The sequence below is a fragment of the Prinia subflava genome, chromosome 4, assembly GCF_021018805.1.
Source record: "Prinia subflava isolate CZ2003 ecotype Zambia chromosome 4, Cam_Psub_1.2, whole genome shotgun sequence".
Taxonomy (NCBI): Eukaryota; Metazoa; Chordata; class Aves; order Passeriformes; family Cisticolidae; genus Prinia; species Prinia subflava.
This window is the reverse complement of record NC_086250.1, coordinates 13564099-13585624: the sequence shown is the minus strand read 5'-3', so window position 1 is coordinate 13585624 and position 21526 is coordinate 13564099. Positions and strand designations below refer to the sequence as shown.

The 21526-nt window shown below is 42.3% G+C and overlaps 1 protein-coding gene across 2 annotated transcripts; it reads left to right on the top strand.

The window, feature by feature from the left end:
• The first annotated feature begins 249 nt into the window (after positions 1-249).
• MKRN1 (makorin ring finger protein 1) lies at positions 250-20963 on the top strand. 2 transcript variants are annotated; one of them, XM_063395560.1, is made up of 9 exons: positions 250-468; positions 7358-7486; positions 11901-12127; positions 14713-14853; positions 16615-16841; positions 17326-17540; positions 18246-18356; positions 18798-18912; positions 19354-20963. In XM_063395560.1, the coding sequence occupies exons 1-9, from the start codon at positions 299-301 to the stop codon at positions 19564-19566; spliced, it is 1548 nt and encodes a 515-aa protein (XP_063251630.1). In that variant the 5' UTR covers positions 250-298; the 3' UTR covers positions 19567-20963. The 2 variants fall into 2 exon arrangements, with proteins under 2 accessions (XP_063251630.1, XP_063251629.1); XM_063395559.1 differs by having other exon boundaries at positions 251-468; positions 18798-18936.
• Positions 20964-21526: the final 563 nt, after the last annotated feature.

Below are 21526 nucleotides of genomic sequence, written 5' to 3'. Positions count from 1 at the left end.
CCGCCGCCTGATCCCGGCACGGCGAGCCGGGCCCCATGCCCGGGCGCGGGGCTGCGCCGGGCGCGCTCCCGGCGGCGCCACGGGGGCGCGCACGGGCCGCGCGCTCTCTGCGGCCGCGCGAGGGCAGCACCGGCGCGGCCCCGCCCCCGGCGCCTTCGCGCGCGCCCGTCCCGCTCGGCCAATGGGAGCCGGTGCTGGGCCGGGGGGGCGGGGCCGAGGCCGCGCTCCGCCCCGCGCGGCCGGAAGGATCCGCTCCCGGAAGTTCCGGCGCTGCCGCCGCTTTGCGGGATAAACAGTAATGGCGGAGGCGGTGGCGGCGCTGGAGACAACGGCGGGCGCGGCGGCCGCGGCCCTGGGGTCGCCCACGGCGGCCGCGGGAGCGGCGGCCGTCGCCTTCGATTTCGCGGCCGTGCCGCCGCCCTCCGCGGGGCCGGGGGGAGGCGGCTGGACCAAGCAGGTCACCTGCAGGTACGCGCCGTCCGCGGCGGGTGGGGAGGGGGAGGGAAGCGGGCGGGCGCGGCCGCCCTTCCCTGTCCTTCTTTTCCTTTCCCTTCCCTTCTCTCCGCACTGCCCCCCCCCCCCCGGGGCCTTTTCCCTCACCGCCGCCGCCCCCCCGCCCCTCCCCCCACGGTCACGTACGCGCCGCGCGCGCCCGCCCGCGGCGCGCGCCGGGCCCCGCCCCGCGCGCGTCCCCGGGGGCGGCGAACGGCCCCGGGCCCGGGCGGGAGCGGCCCCGGGCGGGGCTACCGGAGGAGGCGGCGCGGCCGCGGCGCCGCCAGCCGGGCCCGCCGGTGGGGGCGGTGCGGCCCGCGGCCTTGCTGCGGCCGCGGCCTCGTGCGAGGGTGCTCCGTGCGGCCTGGCGCCCGCGGCGGGCCGGCGGGAGCGCGCCCGCCTCTCGCCACAGGCCGCGGGCCGCTCCTCATTGTGCGGAGCGGGCCCGCAGTGCCCGGCGCCAAGGGCGCCGTGTGAAAGGAAGTCCTGCAGCCGCGCTCCGCAAAGCGCGACACAGCAGGAAATGCGACGTCATTTAAATTCTCGTGCGTTTCAATCGAAATTTAAAATTGGGGATTAACTCGCGATTGAGATAGCGAAAAGCGTTTATTAAACCGGAGAACAGGAGTAGGTCGTGACATGTTGCAGAATGTGCGAAGTGGCCCTGCCTGTGTCACATCGAGGTTCTGTGTGCTGCGTCATTTCCTATCCGCGTTTTCCTTTAAACTATATTTCTGATAGATCTTCTCTCTGGGGTTATGCAAGCCGTATTGCGTGTTTTAAAGCTTGCCAGATGGACTATTTTTAAACCTATACTGCTGGTCGGTTGGCAGGCAGAAAGGAATTTAAAACAGTTTTGTGAACATCGACAGATATTAGTTAATATAAAAGCAAGTGATAATCCAAGATTAACATCGATGAGCGTCTCCTGATTTTTAAAAAATTATCTATTTAAATAAATAAATTTAATTGCATTTTAGCGTGTTTATGGGCAAATAAATTTCAAGTCACTTGGAAACAAAAAGGGCCATCCCTTGGTTAGGAAGGAGGAGGCTCTATATTTTGGTTGAGGTTTTTTTATATCTCTTCTCCTTGCTTTTTCCCCATTTGTTCCAACGGCGGATTGCAGCAGCAGCACGAGGAGCCGCTGCTCGGAGCTGCCTCGCTGTGCCTGTTTCTCGTGCCCTGCAGGGTTTAGAGCGTCCCTGCTCGTTCCACATCTATTTTATAATGCCCGGCTGATTCCTTCCCTTCGGGCAGCGCTCTCGGGGCGCTGCTGCGGGCAGAGGGCTTTGCCTGCCCATCCCCGGGTTAATGTTTGATGCCGGTGAGGAGGAAATGACCGCGAACCGTGCTTAGCTCAGCTTTAAGTGAGACACAAGGTCAGTGCTCCCTCTATTTAAGTTTGCCTCGTAATTTCTGAAGATCGAAAGGCTCAATTAGGCAAATTGGATTCGTGAGACAGCTATAGTATAAGTATAGATGCAGGATCGATTTGTTCGACTGCCATAGTACAGAAGCAGTCAAGTTCATCAGTGTCCTGCAGTGCAGAGAGTCTAGGGAGTATATTTATTTGCAAACACTCAGGCCGAGTGGGAAGCTAAAGCTGCTCTTTTGTAATGGTTAATGTGGTTTAATTTGAGCTTAAGCAATGGGATCTCGGCCTTGGATCTAATGAACGTCTCCATTCTTTGTTCTCTTTGGCTAATCCTGCTAGTTATCCCATTGCTTGCCGTATTAATTTTTGTGAGACCATTCAAGTTGGAGGGAGAGTAGCTTTACTTAGGCTTTAAAGTGAGATTAGCTATTTTGACTTGCCCTTCTGGGCAATTTTGGATTTCTAGGTTTGGTTTCAATAAGATATATTCATATTTAGGAAAATATGTTTCTTACTATTAAATTTGTTTTTACCTTTATAAATGAGCTGGAGGATTTAACACTGAGGTGAAGGAGTTAAATTTCAAAAAGCAGATTTTTAGTGTAGGAGGTAGAGCAGTTTTTGTTTGAGTAACACTGCACAATTCTTTTTGTTCACAGGCTTTTTTAGTTGAATCATCATGCGGGTGACAGTAAATGCTGCCTGAAAAACTTTTGGGAGACAGTCCCTTCAGTATAAGGAGCTAGCACATGATGGCTGGTGCAAAAATACTGTTGTTTTATGGGAAGGCTTAAAATTGGTATCATAAGTTCTTTCTGCTCCTTTGAATATCTGATATGATAAATAGGTTGCTTAATTGAGTTTTAATATACCGGTGTGATATCTTTGGAATGGACGATTAATATCTCAGAGTGAGAGATGCAGTGACTAAGATGAAGGACTTTGATTTCTCCTACACATACAGTTCTGCTGATGTTACACTTCTGCTTTTCTTGCAGCTAAAGTTTAGAAGTCTCAGGGTGAAATACAGGAAATCATGTTTCCTAACAGATGATGTAAAAAGGGGGTTTTTATTTCTGTGATTTAGCAGTTTACAAGGCTTGTGTTTTGTAAAAATTTATAGTATCTTAATCTGGAATAAATCACAGGGGAACAAAGCTAATTCAGAACTTGTTTAATATTATGATCTTTTTCTTATTGATATGTTTGAAATAAAAAAAAAGAACTGTTGTCTTTACCAGGTTCCTCGTCCTTCCAGTTCAGATGGCTACATGGTTTTATTGAGCAGTGCCATAGCCAATCTCGTTTTCCAAAGGCTTGACACTGTTTGTTCCTGCTTGTGTTTTCCAGATGTCATGCGACATTAAAAGTCATCAAGTTGACGTAAACAAATTACATTTCACTTGTTTATTTAAGAACAGAGTGTAAATAAAACCCATAGCAACTAAGTGGTGTACTTTGAGAGCTGTCTGTGTGTTTGTACCTTAGCTGTCCTTCCTGAAAGCCTGGGTCAGGTATTTTTTTCCCTTTTCATGTGAAGAGCATCAGTAAAGTAAGGCCTGCTCATTTCAGTGCAGCGCCAGGGATGAGGTGCAGGGCACAAACCTCCTGACAGCCTGCCTGAATTGCCCCTTTCATGGCTGCTCTGCATCCTCTGACGGCTTCTGAAGGAGCTTATGGAGAGGGGACAACGAGCTAAATGCTGCTAAGATCAACATTTTTCCCCCCTTTTACTAACTCCAGCAGAATTTCATTAGCCAGTAATGTGGCTGAACACACAGGAGCTGTGCTAGAGCAGCGTGCTTAGCCTCTTTCCTTCTTCCCAGGAATTCTCGGTCTCTGTGGCACCTGAAGAAGCAATGACTGTTATCCCCAGCTTCCCCATCTGCCAGTCATGCCACTATCTTGGCTTTTGAAGGAAATTTGCTGTTGGCTGTAACATTCTAATTTAGCTGAACCAGTAGTTGGATAAAACAAATTAGCATTACCTGAAAGCAGAAACCTGAAGAACAGAATACATCTGAATAAGGAAACGTATTGCAAGCTTCCAAAGCTGTAGAAGGAAGCATTGCCTATTGAGAAATACCCATGAAAATCAGGATATGCTGTTTTGATCAAAGCATTCATAACTAGGGATGTGTTGAACTTTTTTCATTAATAAAATGCCAGTGCAGGCAATTATGAATTTTATCTGGTTTTTCCATGTGTTGTGTCACTCATGTTTTGTACAATCATGCAGTGAACTGAACAGGGGAAATTATTTGGACTTGGACCCTGATGACTTCTCTGGTCTGGCTCCCCAAGCAGCTTAACCAAATTACACTCATGTATTTGAATTGGAAGGACAGAGAGAATGCCAGAATATGTGCTTTTTTGGATGATAGCATCACAGAGGCTCAGAGAAAATCCAGTTACGTATGTGTCTTGATCTAGTTTCATTTTTTCAGATGAAATTACATGTGTTCTCTGACTACCTGACCAAATGGAAATTTCGGATGTCCTTCTACATGTCAGTGTATAAGATAACTCCTATATTTCTCACTTTTAAGGATGCTTTTTTTCAGTAACCAGAGTGAAGAGGCTGGTATCGCTGTTGCGTAGGGTTAAATTGAATACTCTGTGTGAGTAAAGATACTCTCCAAAATAAATTTCATTATCTTACCCCAAAAATAATGCACTGTTTATTTTCTTGACTTGGCCGAAGTATGTTTTAGCCAAACACTGCAATTTGATATGTAAAGTGTTACATTCTTTGTGACCTTAAGGTAAAAATGTTGCCTCGCAGTGAGGGAGAGGATTGTGGAAGAAGTTGGAGTGTTATCCTAAGAGAAATGCCCTTTTTTCCCCTCCCACTTCAGCCTTGTTAGAATAGTGCTGTGTTTGCTGCATAGGATTGAAGGCCTTTAAAAGTGATGTATGAATTAGAGCCTGGGAGTGGTTTGTGTTTATTTTTTTTCCCTTTATAGCCTACCATTTCAGTATAATAAATTGTGACAACTTCCAGAATTACACAGAATCTGCATTTGCAGAGAATTTTCTGACATAGACTGGGAAGGAAGGAAGGGGATTTGGAGCTTCATTTTCCCTGTCACCCAGTGGGAGAATCTAATTTCAGTGCTTAGGTACTTAACATAAGTCATGTTGACCAAATGGTTTCTATCAGGTGTCCTTATGTCAGGCAGGAGCTTTTCTGTCAGTCACTTATTTCAGCTGTAGTGGTGTCCCAGCCCTTCACTGGCTCAAGGAGCAGAGGGGCTGTGCAGGGTGGTTGGGCAGTGATCTGATCCACATTAAAAATAACCGTGGGGGCACTAGAAGGAATGTCAGGTTCCATTGCAGCCATTTCCTGCTCTGTGCCAGCCGCTGCCTGTGAAGCTGCTGCCCCAGCACACGGGGGAAGCAGTGCTGTGTGGAAATAGGCAAAGGGTGGAGATAACACTTGGTAAAGAACAAATGTTAAACAGCCTGAAATCTTTTTTTACCCTATCGGTGTGACTCCCATTTCTTAAAAGCAATCAAGCTAGAAATTCCAGTTATAATCTAGTTCCATGACTTCATGGGTGGTTGGGTTTGTTTTTGTTTTGTTTTAGGGGGTTTTTTTTCATTTGTTTGGAGAAGAGGGCAGGTTAAGTAGGGTTTTTTTTGTTGGGTTTTGGTTTTGTTGGTTGGGTTTTTTTTCCTTTAGAGGTGGGTCTTTGTAGGTGGGTTGTGCTGTTGGGTAGGTGGGTGTGACTTTTAGGGGGTTTTGTGTGGTTTTTGTTCACGGTGGAGAGTGCTGTTGTATAGCAGGGTTGGGTCTCGTTCTGGTTTTGCAACACCCTATTCCTGCTGCCATTGCTGTTTGTGCCTCCACCTGACCCTGCAGAGCCTCATCTGGGTCTTGTACTGCCTGTTTTTTATGTAGGATCACATTTCTTACCTGGTTCATTTGTCTACAGGGTACAGACAAGGGATTTGGAGTGTGAATTTGAGTGTTTTGAGTGTGAATTGCAGCCTGATGGCAAGTGTCAGCTTGTGGCCTGTAAAGCCAGTTGAGATTTATACTTTATTCTTAGTATGTGGAATAGGCCAGTGGTATTGCACACGGAGGGTTATCAGCTCTCACTCAACCTCAGGTTTTAATATTGCCATAAAACTGGATTGCAGATGTAGCTCTACTTATGTCATTTAGTGTGTTGTTCACTGGCTTTATCTGACTTATTTAAAATACAATAGACTAAATAGCTATGTAGAAGTGGAAGCAGTTTAGCATCTTACCACCTTTCCTGGCCAGGAGTATAAATTTGAATGTTTTGTGAAGTGCTGTCCTAATTTTAGTTGTGGCTGCTGAAAGATGATCCCTGTCTCTTGTGCTGGCTGTGAGGCTGCACCCAGCTGCTTGGAGGGCCTGGTTCTGCTGGCTGTGCCGAGTGCTGCTGTAAGTGTGCAACAGGAGTGGGCTTAGATGGGTATAATCTGCTTCTCAAGTGGTGTTTTGTACGAGACCTAAATCCTCACAAATTTTCTTGTCTACTAGGTCTTCATATTTCCAGTGAGTTTAGAGTTTGCAGCTTGTTATCTGGAGGCAGTGCGGCTTCTTTCTAAACTGAAGTGTTGGTAAACTCTTATGGAATTAGTTTTTACACAGATTTTTCTTTCATTTTTTCCTTTTTTTTTCTTGGCTGATACTTTAATGTGGATTGGGAAAGGTGTACTTGAACTTTTCAGTTGTAGTTTTGAACATACTGAATCTGAACAGTTATGGTGTGTTAAATTTCTAGAAGCTTGTTCTAAGTGAAAATTGAAAAAATCTTGAAAACCACTCAAGTTCTCTTGAATAACTGAATTGAAGATGCTAAATTAAGCTTGTGCTATTTGACATGCTAAAATTGATCAAACTGTCCTCAAAAGCTTTGAAACTGTACAAATTTTTCAAGACAAGCAGCACAGTATTGAAGCAGGGTTCTTTGATTTATTTGGCTTGTATCATAGGAACTAATGTGTGTTTTGTCAGATGTCATTGTCCATCACAAACATGTTTTTCATTCTTGGAGAGGAAATCACATTTGATTGAATTATTTATGAATCCAGAATAAATTTAAAACCTTGGGTGATTTAGGGTGTGTCTGGATTTGATTCTTGTACCACTGGTGAGTTTCTGTAAGATTTTTGCTTGTGTCGGGACACAGGAGGTTAAACTTACTGTCAATCTACTTGGTCCAAGACTCTTTCCTCTTAGTGTCAGAGCCCAGGTTAACTTTACTTTTACAGGTTTGGTTTTTTCCCCCAGATTTTTGTAAAATCAAGTCCCTAAATGTGCACCACAGTTCACTGGAGTAGCTGAGGCTTCACCTTTCCTCAGATGTTATTTTTATGCTTATACTGGGGCAGGGTCTCATTAGTGCTGTTCTTAATGCAGCATACCTTGATTTACAGAATAACAAGATTGTCCAAACACTTTTGCAGCTTCAGTGCTTCTCCTTAACTCACCATTGTTGTCTCTTGCAGGTACTTCATGCATGGAGTCTGCAAGGAAGGAGACAACTGCCGCTACTCCCATGACCTCTCCACCAGTCAGTCTGCCATGGTGTGCAGGTACTACCAGCGAGGATGCTGTGCTTATGGAGATCACTGCAGGTAAAGAAGTGCCCCTGGCTGTCCTGCAGCCAGCTTTTCACTCTGGAATCCCTGAGCAGAGAGCTCAGGGAAAGACAGTAAATCCTAGTGCTTTCCTTTTTCCTTGCAACTTCAGATATTTATAAAAATAGCTTTTCACTGACTGTCTTGTCTTGCTAAATACCAGTGTTTGCTGTGCAAGTAAATGGGCAAAGGCAAGGTGATAACTGGTTTTCATAAAAATGATAGTTGTCAGCACTGGGAGTTTTCTTATTTTTTATTAATAACATGAGTAGATTAATTGAAATCTGAGACTACATTCAGACTGTCTGAATAGATTGAACTGAATTACACTATTTAAGTGATCATAAAAGTCTGAAGAGGTAAGGATTTTTTTTCTTTGTGTTGTCTCTTGAGGGATTGGTACTCTGACACTGGAACTACCATTTTGGAAAAGTAACTTGCATTTGTCATATAAGTTCTAAAATGTTGCCTGTACAAATAGCTTTAGTTTATGATAATATACTGTGAATTGATCTATACCTCTGAAATGATAAAAAATAAATAGTGAAGAAAAAACCCAGATACTTTCCTAGTGGAGCAAAGCTTTACAAAGGTTTAGGAATGTTTCATCATTCATTTTATTAAAACTTACCAGAAGTTTTAACATTCTGTCTTATTGCAGCTGTAATTCATGAGTAAATGTTTGCATTGTGATTTTATATGGTAGCTCATAGTTAGCTTTGCTTTCATGTTTAATAAAGGGGTAATATATGTAAGAAAAGTAACAAAGAAAACCTCTATGTAGTCTTCTATCTGCCAGTGTTGGGGGTTTTTTTGATAATATAGATAGTGCTCTTCCAGCTTTGGATCATGCACCCCATCAGTTCAATGTCTTTGAGCTCCCACCAACATGCACATTTATTTGTAGTTTATATGTACATATCTACATCTACTATTGTACTAATGTTATGTACATTATAAAACATAACCCAAAACCAGAATTTTAAAAAGGTGTATTGAAGGTAAAATGAAAAATACTTAAATATTTTATGAACAGTCCAAAGCAATTTTTACTGTCACTAAAAGCCTTATTAGTAATAATGGTTTTTTACTGACAGTAATGTTGATTCAATGGGCTTTCTTATTATTTAAAATCTCAGTGTAACATTTTGTTATACAGTTATTTGAAGGTCTCATTTGAAGTTCAGTTTATTTCAGTCCTAGATTTTAATGGCAGTCTGAAAAGATCTCTCACAAAGATATGCAGATCCAAAAGGAAGTGTATTGTTGGCTGCATGTACTAATGTGTGATAAATTTAGCTACTAAGTTTCCACCTTCCCTGATGTCAATCAGCTGTTAGTGCAGATTAACTGGAAGGTGTTGCATTTTTACATTTTTAGCAAATGCGTCCAAAATACACTGGAATTGTGAATTTGAAAGATTTTTAAACATGTTGGAGAAATCACTTTCCAAGTTTTTTAAGTGTACAAGATATGAAAGGTTTTTTGTAGTTGACACACTTGGGTAATTTTTGGCAATAAAATCACATAATGGTGGAAATACTTAATTTTCAAAGTGTTGTCTCCATACCACAAATTTCCTTCAAAAAGCAGTTATCTGTCCATGGAGTGACTTTATCTTGAAGGGGCAGTTTGAATATGGTTGAGTTTGGTTGGTTTGGATTTGTTGTTGTTTTTTTTTTAATATCTGCTCAGCAGCATACTGCTGGCACTGACTTGTCATCACAGAAAAGGGCAGCAAATTTAGAGCACTTATCTTTGTGAAATAAACATGCATAACTCATCCGTGACAATTTTTAAGTGCTTTACCATCAGATAATCAGCAAACCATCTGTGTGGTACAGAAGATTGTCATGGTAGCTCTCCACCTCATAACTGAGGTAGGCATTTGACTATTTAAAAGTGTATATTGATGACTTTCTCTAGTGTCACTTGGATGCTTCTGGATCCATCTTTGCTACAAAATCTTGCCTGTGAATGACGCAGTGATTAATTTCTGGTGGGGTGCTATCCCTGTAACCTTACCCTGGAATCTCCTGTTGTGGTCAGAGCAGCTCCTGCTTCAGTGGTTTTGCTTGCACAGTTCTTCTGTAAAGCGTTGTTTTTATTAAAGTAATTGTCTACTATTGAGAAGATATCTCCTCCAGAGAATCTTTTTGTCTTTGTTAAAGAAGTAATTTGTTGAGAATGTTTCTCTACAGGTACATCTTTTCTTTGGTGTCTCACAAAAAGTAGTTCATTATTGAAACAGAATCTAGCAAGTACCATCAGCTGAGACATGTGAAAAACATCTGTGCTTTTTCCTTCTGCCATACAGAAAACTTCCCACACTACAAAATTTGTTCTACTGTTTGTTTCTTCAAATCTCTAGCAGTGTTTTCTGTGAGTTTCCCAGCAATATTTGCTGACAAAGCAATGGGGTTTACTTCGTCACTATGTTGTTTTCCATGAGTTATTTCAGTCATTTTTACCACAGCAAGAAGAAAAAGTGGTCCAGTGGCATGTGGCTTTTTGTCTTTCATTGTTATGTAACAAACCTCAAAAGAGGTTTCTAAACCCTTATTGTGAAGTTCTGCAAAGAACTGGATTGAGTAGCACATGGCCTGAAACATCTTGGAAAAAATTGTGGAGGTTTGTGTTCTGGATGTTTTAATTTTCAGTGCCTTGCTAATTGAGATGGCTTCATCCTTTCTGTAGCTAATATTCAAGGTACAGTATTCACCAAGAGCAGAGTTCTTCATTAGTAATAGTGAATGTAAATCCATATTTGAGATTGCCTTCTTGGTCATCTTGATCTCCTCTGTGTTTTTCCTCCCCCAGAGTCCAAGAGCTGATTAGGTTGGCATTGTTTTGCTTCATAGCCTGGCTGAGGAAGAGCTCGTAGTAGGAGTACAAGTGTTAGCTCTGACATTTTCTTGTTGGCTTTTGCTCACATTATTAGTGTTCTTGTCAGCCCACAGTTGCAGGCATCTTTTCAAGCCACTTGTTCTCTTTGTCAGGGTTGGTTTAGGTTAAACAAGATCAGATAATTTGTTGATTCATTAAGTGGGCACTAGCAAAGTGCACTATGTCAAAATATGGTGAAAGTGAACAGACAAGGGGGGTGCCACTGTCAACCCACTTCCTTCAGGGCACCTCACATGTACATGGGCCCTCTGACGCATGGACTGTGAGGACACTGCCATCAACATGTATCTTAATAATAATACTAATTTGTTATATTTTTTTAAGGGGGAGAAACCCAGTAAGTTCTAGTATTTTGTTCCTGCACCCCATTGTGTTGCCTTGGGCACCTTGTATGATGCACATGCCTTGGAGGCCAAATGTAGAGATCTGAAGGCTTGAATTTTGGATTTGTGCCTCATAGGACTAGGATTTGCAAGCTGACATTTGGTTAGGAGCACCTCTTTAATATGCAAGAACTGTGACTCTTCCTTGTGTTTAATCTGACAGAAGCTAAATGAATCACAATCACGTCAAATTTCTGTATGATGTCAAAAAATTCCCTCCTGTTCTCCTTGAAATTAGCCAGCAAATATCTAAGACTACAGCAGCATATTTGTCATTTATTTTCCTCACGTAGTTTTCTAGTTGCTGGAAGACAGATTTTTGAGGGAAATGGTGTCTTCCTGTTTATTGTGGGTGATAGGGCTGAAAGCGTTCTGATTATCATTTTCTGCAATGAGCTGAAAGAGGCAATAGAAGTAACAGCTCACATTCAGTGTAAATTCTGCATGAGGCAAGATGCTTAGACACAGGAAAAAAATCATTCATGTTGTTGGGGATCTCTGAATTTGTGCCAGCTGAGGCCAGGTTCCCCGATGCATTGTCCCGTCAAGTTTTGAGTATATGCAAGCATGAAGATTGTGCACCCATTCTAGTGTTTAACTGCTCTTAAAGCATTTTTTTCCTGATAATTCATAACCGTAACTTCCCATAATATTTTGGACTGGTGCCTACTGACTGTCATCCTATCACTGCACCTCTTAGAAGACTCTGGCTGATTGGCTTCCTGTGAGGCATTTGGAGACTGTGTGTATACTTGGTCTTCTCTTTATAAAGCTGAATGAATTAATTTTTCTCATTCAGCAGTAGTACACGTGTGTAATGGGTAAGTGACCAGTTTGGGACATATTTGAAGATTATTCTGTGTAAGTAAAGTAAGAACTGTGCTCTTTTTTCTCCAAAATCTCAGAGTACCTCATGTTTTCTTGAGCAATGCTGACAGATTGCACAAGTGGAAGCATTTCTTTATAAGGGGTCATCAGTGACTTTCTCTTCCTAGGCATTTCTGGGTCCTCCTTCCAGATAGCCTGTTCACATCTTCATTAGTTTATTTTCAATACATGGGGCTGCTGTCTGGAGGTATTTTTTTGTGGAAAGTTGACATGATGTGTTTCAACTTTTTTAGATATGAACATACCAAGCCACTAATACAGGACGAAGTGACTGATGTGAATCCAGAGGCAGAAATCTATCCATCAGTGTCCTCAGAGTTCGCATCGCTCCCTGAAACAGTTGAAGAATTTATTGCTGAGATAGAAGATGAAAATACAGATCTGGCAGCAGCAGGAGTAGGGGCTGAAGACTGGGTGAATGCAGTGGAGTTTGTCCCTGGGCAGCCATACTGTGGACGTGGTAAGCTCATCGTGGGGTAACAGGGAATTTCCATCGTGGCTCAACAGTTTCTGTGTAGTGCATTTCTTTCAGTGCTTTTGAGCACAGCTATTCATATTTATTGATCAGTTCAAGTGAGCCTGGGTTTTCCAACATGAGAAGTCAGACTGACTTTTCTGAAACCAGATATATTTCAAGTCAGTCTGCATGACTGGCTTTCTCTTGCTATGTTTCTGAATGACTTGAGAATCTCCTTTGAAGTTTAGTTTGCATATGGGATGGGAGAGGAAATTACTGGTGATAAAATTAATATTGCTACTCTGGAGAGATAATCTGCTGCCTTTGTGGTTTCGGTTGGTTATTTTGGTTTGGGGTGATTTTGCAGTTTTTGAAAGGTTTTTTCTTCCTGTAGAAGGAATTGAAGCTGAATGCTTACTCTTGTGAATCCCATGGCCAGAGGCTGAAAATAATTTATTCTAGCCAGCTTTCTGGAATTCAGCTTTTGTGATAGCTCACGATGAGAATGAGGCTGAAGAAGTTCATCATATGGGACCAGACTATTTGAGTAGCATACTTGTAATCTGGTTTTCCTGCCAAAATAGAGCAGTCTTCAAATTTAAGTGAAAAGTAGGCTGAAGGTGTTCATTTGAACATAATTTCTAATATTTGTCTTTCTAAGGCTTGAGGAGGCTATGAGTACTTAAATAAATGTTTGAATTCAAAATGGACACCCTGCACCCAGAGGAGATTGAAGAGTGCTCAGATTATACTACTTTGCACTGCTCAGATTCTCAGATTTGGGAAGAGAATGACCTTCTCAGTGTTACAGGGTGCTGCTTGGAGCCTCTTGCCAACCAGTTGGAGGAGGGTTAAGAGGAATGGTCAAGTGACACGAACAGTTTGCTGGTGTTGTTGAGAAGTTTGATTATGGAATTGCACAACAAATTAGTGACTTGAGTGTATTCCAAAGGAGTGAAAACTTGACCACTACCTGTTAATGTGCCACTTTACTGTCAGGAAAGATCCAGCTTCTGTGCTTGTTGAGACAAAGGATTTTTTAAAATAGTTTAATCAGAATATAATATTTAGATAGGAAGGAACCTCTGGATTTCATCTAGTTCATTCCCTGCTTAAAGTCTCCAGGGGCTTTGTTTAGTTGAATCTCTGTCCTCAGAGATGTGCAAAGGTCCATAACCTCTGGGTATCCTTTGTGGTGTTCAACTTCTTTTACAAAGGAAGCCTCTTTCCTAGTATGTAATTGGATTTTTCCCTGCCTCCGCTTGCCTTCTGTCTCTTGTCATTTGCACATCTGAGAAGAGTCAGTCTCTTTTCTTGGGTGTCAGCCCAAATAATGACTGAGTGGCCCTCCGCTGGAATCAATTCATTGCTAGTTTGAACAGCCACAGATCTCTTAAATACACACAGTCCTTACAAAACAGCTGGTGCTTCTTTCTGAAGCCTTAAGTCATTACACTGTTAATTTAGTTTTACTAAAGCATTTTTTTTTCTAGGGGTTAGGCTTACTTTTCATGCAAACTTGTGCCAGATTAAGTTAAATAGTGTTCTCTTGTGTGAATCTTCTTGCAAATCTGTTTTATAGCCTTTGAAACTTGATGTATTTTAATGTACAAACATACTCATATGTTTCTGTTCTGAACAGTGCTACATGATGCTAATTCCCATGGTGACTTAAAAAAACTCTTTACTTTTCTGAAGCAACTGTCTTTATTAAACTACAGAAATAAAAACGTGCAGTGTGTTCCGTAGTGTATGCCTTAAAGCAGATTATTCTGGTCAAATCGCTGGAGGAATGTACAGATACTTGGAAACTTCAAAATGAAACTTATTTCTAGAATCCTGTGTATTTAAATTTCTCTTAAAAATTATAAGGATTCAAGGTTGGCAGTTTAACCATGCATAGCTGGGGCTATGATGCTCACCTTTAACCACGATTCTCTGATTTGGGACTAAACCTGGCATCTTGAAGATGACTTCAGGGCCTAGCATAGGAAATAGTGATGGTTCTTCAGGTATTCACTTGTTAGTTGTACAGATGTGACACATTTCCATACTTGTTCTGCATAATTGAGTAGGAAGGCAGAAATAAAAGAAACACTAAATTTGGTATCAGTTTACTGTTACTAAAAGATTAAAATGTTTAATGCTACAAAGTGTGTCCTGAAGTGCAAGTAGGTGGTGTGTGGATTCAAAACAAGCTGGTTTTTCCTTGAGTGTGAATGTAACCCTGTTGACTGAGCAATGAGAAGGTGGGGATTGAGTCCACCTACTGGTGAGCAGAGATTGGGAAAACAGCAAACAATCATAGAGAACAAATGTTACTCTCAGGGATATTGGATTTGTAACTGCTGAGACAGTCAAGTCTGAATTTTTCTAATTGTGGTTTCAAAGAGAAAGTAAAACTGTAGCTGCTACAGTGCAGTAGATACAGAAGATAGGAATGCTGTTCCAGCCTCACAGTAAAGAGTTTCTTCTGAATATCTAATCTAAATCCACTCTCTTTCAGGTTGAATTGTCATTTGAAACCGTTACCCCTTGTCTGACTACTACATGCCTTTGTAAAAAGTCCCTCTTCATCTTTCTTGTAGGTCCCCTTCAGGTCCTGGAAGGCTGCAGTAAGGTCACCCCGGAGCCTTCTCTTCTCCAGGCCGAACAACCCGAGCTCTCTGAGCCTTTCCTCTTAGGGGAGGTGTTCCATCCCTCTAACCATCTTCATGGCCCTCAACTAGGTAAAAAAATCTGTGGCAACACTGACTCAGGAAAACACTGGCAAATGCAACAGTTGAGGGACTAGAAGCTGAAGGGTAGTTGTGATTTTTGTTATTTCTCATGGAAGTGGGGACCATGGGTTTCAAATGAGAGGGCAAGTGGGATTTCCATAAGTAAGTACATATTTTCATGTTATGCTGAGCTACTCGGGAGAGAATGTAGAGCCTAGTACGGGGTTTCTTGTCACTTTTCTTGGTGCTGGTTCACTAAAACTCAAGGGGAAGAAGAGCTAATGAACATACTTTGTTTGAGAATCTCTGAAAACGAGCAGGTTGCCAGGTGACTTGTTACTCAGTTACTCACTTGCTTTGAAAAGTATGTTTCTAACAAACAGACTGCTCAGATCACTGTGAGTGACCACTGCTGTCAGAGATGGTTCAACAAGCAGACTTGATCTTGAGAGCTAATATTTTTCTACACTAATCTTCAGTATTTGCTTATTCCTCAAAACTGAAGTTGCAGGGGCCTGCATTTTTTTTTCTTTGTCCTAAAACTAACAGACTGATACATGCCTGTTATATCTTTGCTCCATGGACATGAAAACTGTGCAAGTATGATTAATTTTGAGAATGAGTCTTTCCTTTGCTTTAACTGATCCAAGTATGCCTTTGGTAGTTCTTGGCTTGCTTCTCCAAATCTATTGCTCAAACACCTTCTAAAAGTTACACTTTCTTATAGCATAGATGACTTTTGTAACAGTTTTGTAAATAAACTCTAGCTGCTGTCCTTCCTGGTGTTTACTCTGAATGTTGTAATGCTTTATATTTATTCCATCTTCAGTTTCTCACTGTCTGCTGTTGTCTCCTAATTCAGTCATCATCCTACTTATGTCACAATCTCAAAAGGCTGACTTGTGGTGAGGCAGGGAAGCATGTGTTTGAGGTACAGGGAGAAGTGTTCTATAGTAGCTGTGTAAAGGGGAAAGAGAAACAATACAGATTTCAGTCCAGTTTAGAATTAGGTAAGGGAATTCACTTAAGATTTTGCAAAACTGATGGCTAGCTTAGAATGCAGTGAAAACAGCCTGAATTTCAGTTTCTTAGTTCATGTGTCTGGCTAATTGACCACATACCTGTTTAGGACAGGCTTTTTGGCAAATGGAGTTAGTTTGAGAGATGTGGATACCACTTTTCTATCAATCTAAGAGATGCATGGGAATCCAGAAATGAAAGTTTGTTCAGGCTCAAGAACAGTGTGCTAATTAGCCTGCACATAAGGAATTGCTGATGTGGTATTGCCATATTAGCATTTTATTGAGCTGGATACACCTTTGTTACTTCAGCTGTGTAATTTCTGGGGAAAAAACTGTTAACTTTAGCTGATGTGAAAATGTTAGCTGAAGTAAAATTGATTCCAAAAGCAATTAGTTTTGAGAGGTTTGTAGCCTTATTTAGTGGTTGCTGAACCAGAGTCTGTATAACAGTGTATTTAAGCTGCTGAGGACTAGTGCAATTTTTCTAGCTGTACTTAGCCTGTGAATGGATATTCCCTGACCACTGAAACTTTGATAGCTTTAATCTTGTTTGGGTTGAAGGATGAATAAATTGGTCTTGACGTTATTTGAGTGGGGAAAATAATTTAGTTCAGGTTAAGGGTGTGTGAACTTGGACTGAAATGAACCTAGGTTGTTCCTAGTACTCTGTTTGGGGAACCCTGAGTGTTCTTACTCCCTGTTCTCAAAATCTGACTGTGCTGCTTGCTGTTCTTAATTCTGTTCCCAGCTGCTCCTTTCTGTGCTGAAGCACCCTTGCAGGAAATGGTGATTGAAGAAGAATACGAGAAGCAGCAGGCAGATGTGGAGATGAAGAAGGAGCTGTGCCCCTACGCCGCATTAGGAGAATGTCGTTACGGAGAAAACTGCGTGTATATCCATGGGGATGTGTGTGATATGTGTGGCCTGCAGGTCTTGCATCCCATTGATGCTGCACAGAGATCTCAGCACATAAAGGTAAGCAAACAACTGTCTGGTGTTTAACAGCTGTAAGTTATTGCTTCCTAGCTCCCCTCAATCACTTGTTACTAATTCCCTTTCATTTGAAGGTGTGTGCAGGTCAGGCAGTGAATGAAATTCCGGTTGTAAACTAGACTGTTTCCTGCCAGGGCCATACTCAAAAGCAGCTGGATTTCCTTATCTGTGTTGGGAGAACAGTCTGCTTAAAGATACTGAAGCTTTGTTCTTTGCCTAGTCAAAGTGGATGGTCTTTTAGATGGCCTTTTCATGTTTAAAAGTAGTGTCTGAAGGAAGGAATTTGAACTCTGAATTGATTGTTCCCCAGTACTTGAACAAATCTTTTTTTAAGGATCAAGGGTTTTTTTAGCTTAATCACACTTCATGCACTACGCAAAACAGCAAACTGGGTTTAAAAACCTGCTTAGAGCTCCCCAGGTGACCAGTCGTGTCTGCAGTCGTTTTCTTTGTGTCTCCCTTTCAGTCTTGCATTGAAGCTCACGAGAAGGACATGGAGCTGTCCTTTGCCGTCCAGCGCAGCAAAGACATGGTGTGCGGGATCTGCATGGAGGTGGTGTACGAGAAGGCCAATCCCAGCGAGCGCCGCTTCGGCATCCTGTCCAACTGCAGCCACACTTACTGTCTCAAGTGCATCCGCAAGTGGAGGAGTGCTAAACAATTTGAAAGCAAGATTATAAAGTGAGGCACTTTTCATTTCGATTCTGCTTTGTTACTGTGGAAGAACTTAGTAACTTGTGACACCTTGCAACAGACTTCCAGATGCAGACAGCACAGAGACTGTATTTAATGAATACTAACTTCTGGTTTAGGAGTGAAATAATTGTTAGGGATAACATTTACGCTCTGATTTGGTTAATGTGGGTTACGTTTGCAAAACTCAATGGTAGTAAGTAACTGTTGTTTATTTAGTAGTATGTTGTCCAGTAGTTATTGTTTATGTCTTGGACAGCCAGGCAAGAATCTGGAAACAGATTAACCAGTTCAAAATGTGTGCTGCTGCTTAATTCATTACTGCCTTAGAGCATTACTCAGTTGGCAAAACATTTTTCCATTTAAGGCTGTTCTAGAAAATACAAAGTTCCAATCAAATAAATATAGGAAAAATACCAAAATAAATTTATTTAATTCTAAAGAAAAAGGAGTCTGTGTGAAGTGTTTTTTCAAGCTTTTCTGAGACAAGCTGACCAGCTGCCATTGCCATTGAGTTCTTGAAGAAGAGTTTAGGTTATCTTCATATATAAGAGAGTCTAGATTGAAAAGGTTGTGCAGCAAGTATTTGAGCACAGTACCTCTTCAAAGATGGATATATGGCATGACTTGTTGTGTAGGAGAGAGGGCGCCCTGTAATGTGGAATTTTGCAGCACAGTCTGTTCGTTTCCCAGGTCCTGCCCAGAATGTCGGATCACATCTAACTTTGTCATTCCAAGTGAGTACTGGGTGGAGGAGAAGGAAGAGAAGCAGAAACTCATTCAGAAATACAAGGAGGCAATGAGGTATGAGCAATGCAGCCTTTTATCGAATTAAGCCTGCAGAGATAAAGGCACACATGGAGAAGGGTGTTGACGTAAAGCCCCTTTTCACACCTCCTTTCCACCACCAGGTGTGAAGTTCTTCTTTGCCCATCTGCCCATAGATGCATGCACACCATCCCAAAGCTATTCCTGTGTTCTTTGACATCAGTCTTTCCTTTCTCTACACAAAACACTGGTGGTGTAGCCATAAGGCAGTCCAAACTCATGCACTGCACACCATTGGTGTCCCTCTGCATGCATCAGTCCACACGGAGTGTAATAAATCATTTCTGCATGTAGATCTTTTCTCACAGAATGCCTTCTGCTCTGTGAGTTCCTTGTAGGATTACCTGCAGGTGAATGCACTTCTGCAGTCTGATGGGGGTGTGCTGTCAGTAAGGGTTGCGATATTTTCCTTTCCAGCAACAAGCCGTGCAGGTATTTCGATGAAGGCCGTGGGAGCTGTCCATTTGGAGGGAACTGTTTTTACAAGCATGAATATCCTGATGGCCGCCAAGAGGAGCCACAAAGACCCAAAGTAGGAACCTCAAGTAGATACCGGGTTAGTGCTGCTGATTAATCGCCCTTTCAATAGACAGAGAGCACAAGAGGGGTGTGCATTATGTCTTCTGCCTTCAGCAGAGGATAGGGAAATATTGACTTCTTTTTTTTCCACTTCTGATAGACCTCTGTAATGGTGAATTTGAAGGAAGCGGTGCTGTAAAGTTTGTGAATGCTGGAGGCCAAGATGGAAAGACTAAATTTAAAAAACTTTCCTACAACATATTGAAGTAGAAATGTTGAGTAGCATTAATAGGGGTGTGTAAGGGTAAATTCTCCTGGAGGTCAGTATCTCCCTGAAAGAGCGATGTGATTTCTTGCATGTACAGAAAGTACACCAGGGGCGTGTCAGCCTCTGGAAGGGCTCCTGCTTTGTACCACTTGGTCACCTGAGGAAATCCTTGTTTTCCATTTGCAGGCCCAGCGGAGGAATCGGTTCTGGGAGTTCATCGAGGAGCGAGAGAATGGGGATCCCTTTGAAACCGACGAGGATGAGGTGGTGACCTTTGAGCTTGGTGAGATGTTGCTTATGCTCTTGGCAGCTGGAGGTGATGATGAGCTAACGGATTCCGAGGATGAGTGGGACTTATTTCATGATGAGCTGGAAGATTACTATGATTTGGATCTATAGCACCTGTCAGTGGAGTGTGGACTGTTGTCTTGGCTTCAGGCAGTAGCTATTACCTGTGGTGTTGTGGCAGTGCCTGTGTTTCTCCTAGGCAGGCCGATCAATTCCAGGTGCTGTTGTAATAACTTTTACCCAGGGTCTGTCTCTTCCCTTCCCCTCCTCTCCCACCCCAGGAGTGTTGTTTTTCCTCTGTTTCAACAAATAACAAGAAATAAATCTTTAAAATGTTAGTTTTTGTAAAAATGAATTTAACTGTCAAACAGTTAGCTTAGGTTTGTTGCTTCATCTGTGTACCCAACAGAGTTCACCCAGTTCCAGGGTTAAAGTGTTTACAGGACTTCCACACTCATTTTGAAGAGCCCAGATACAAAAATGAGCAGTGGCCATGCAGTGGGGATGTAAATTGGCTGATGGCCTTTATTCTGTCTTTGTACCAATATTTCTGATTTCAGGCCAGATACAAAATTCTTTCTGGAATCAGCTCCGTTCCAGCCCCCTCATGTACACGTCTTCATTTGTGACTTTTGGTCTCTGTTTACTTGCACATTACTATTACTACTGTGTAACCAGAACCAGGTGTGAACGTTCTGGATTTTTACTGTGTTTAGCATGAAAGGAAAATGTCTTTGTGAAAGGAGAACTCTCTATGTGTATATACAGATAAATGTAGAGTTGGACCTCAAGGATGGGGAGACTCTGTGTAAGTTAAAAATAACAAAACCATCTTTCACCCCCTCTTGGTGCATGAAGTCTTGCCTCCAATTGGACACGAAACTGGTCTAGTGGTCTCAGCCCAGACTGGGAAACGATCCTGACAATTGCTTAACTCGATAGATGGCACTCCCTAATACACCAGCTCTCTTTCATGTGTATGATTAGGGTTGTCCAGGAGCAGAAACCCGGTTAGCCAAGGTGGGGTCAGAGGAACACCAGAGAGGACCCTTTAGCTTTATCGCTCTGTAAGTTTTAGAACTTCATGTAAACACTTAAGCCGTGAGCTTTGCTAGAAACTCGCTGTGCCTCCCAGCTGCTTTGAGGTACTTGTGCCTCTCTGCAGCTGAGCTGGACAGGTTGCCTGGTAAAGCTGTTCAGTTTATGTGAGTTACTGCTTACAAAGGCAGTCGTGCAGTTTCTGGCTGTAATTTGCATTGAGAAATTACTTCGCCACCAAAGCCCCAGCACAGGAATTTTAACCTTGCATTACATTATTGCTGTTTTTTATTGACTTGTGGATGCCCCGTGATCTGTTCTCCTGCTGCTCTTGTCCCCTAGACTGCCTCTCCTTTCACTTTTAAATGGAATGAGAAATTGTTCTGAGGTCTATAACGTATTGTTTTGCAGCTGCCTTTTGTAAGAAGCACTTTTCCCAAATAAAAAATGTAAAAAAAAAAATTAAACAAGAAGTCAGTTTGTTCTTTTAAATTCAAAGCTTCTGGGTTTTGACTTGATTATTTTCATGTGTTTCTGTAAATATAAAGGCATTTATGTCACTTATTCTTAACTCCTGCAGAACTGTGTTATGCTTAATACAGAATTCCAGCATTGTTAGAGCCTTTCCAGCAAAGAGCTTGTAATGTGAGGGACACATTCCAAACAGACATCTGATATAGTAAAGGAATATCTGGGGCCATGAGTAAGCACTGACATGTCTTGCTTTCTCAGAAGTCAGTCCTCCCCTACTCTGTTAATTTTATTTGCACTGGACAAAGCTGCAGGACATACTCTTATCCATAGTTTCCTGTCATAATGCTGTTTGGACAGCAATCCAAGCACTGCTACAGGCCACTTCCTGAGACTCACATGCTTGCAGCCTGTGTGTGTTCAGATGGAAGCATTTTTCTGCAGAAATACACAAAGTTGGAAGTAAACTGCTGGAAGCATATTCAGATGCTGGGGGATAAGATTTTAAAAAAGTTTAAGTGAACAGAGTAAAGCCATTTCTGGTTTGTTCAGGTTGTTGGTT

Bases quoted from the DNA above. Each gene is read 5' to 3' on its own strand.
- MKRN1 (XM_063395559.1), top strand. From the start codon at position 299: ATGGCGGAGGCGGTGGCGGCGCTGGAGACAACGGCGGGCGCGGCGGCC. The intron at 7,487-11,900 runs GTAAAGAAGTGC...CAACTTTTTTAG, and splicing joins GCTTATGGAGATCACTGCAG to ATATGAACATACCAAGCCAC. The intron at 14,854-16,614 runs GTAAAAAAATCT...TTCTGTTCCCAG, and splicing joins TCTTCATGGCCCTCAACTAG to CTGCTCCTTTCTGTGCTGAA.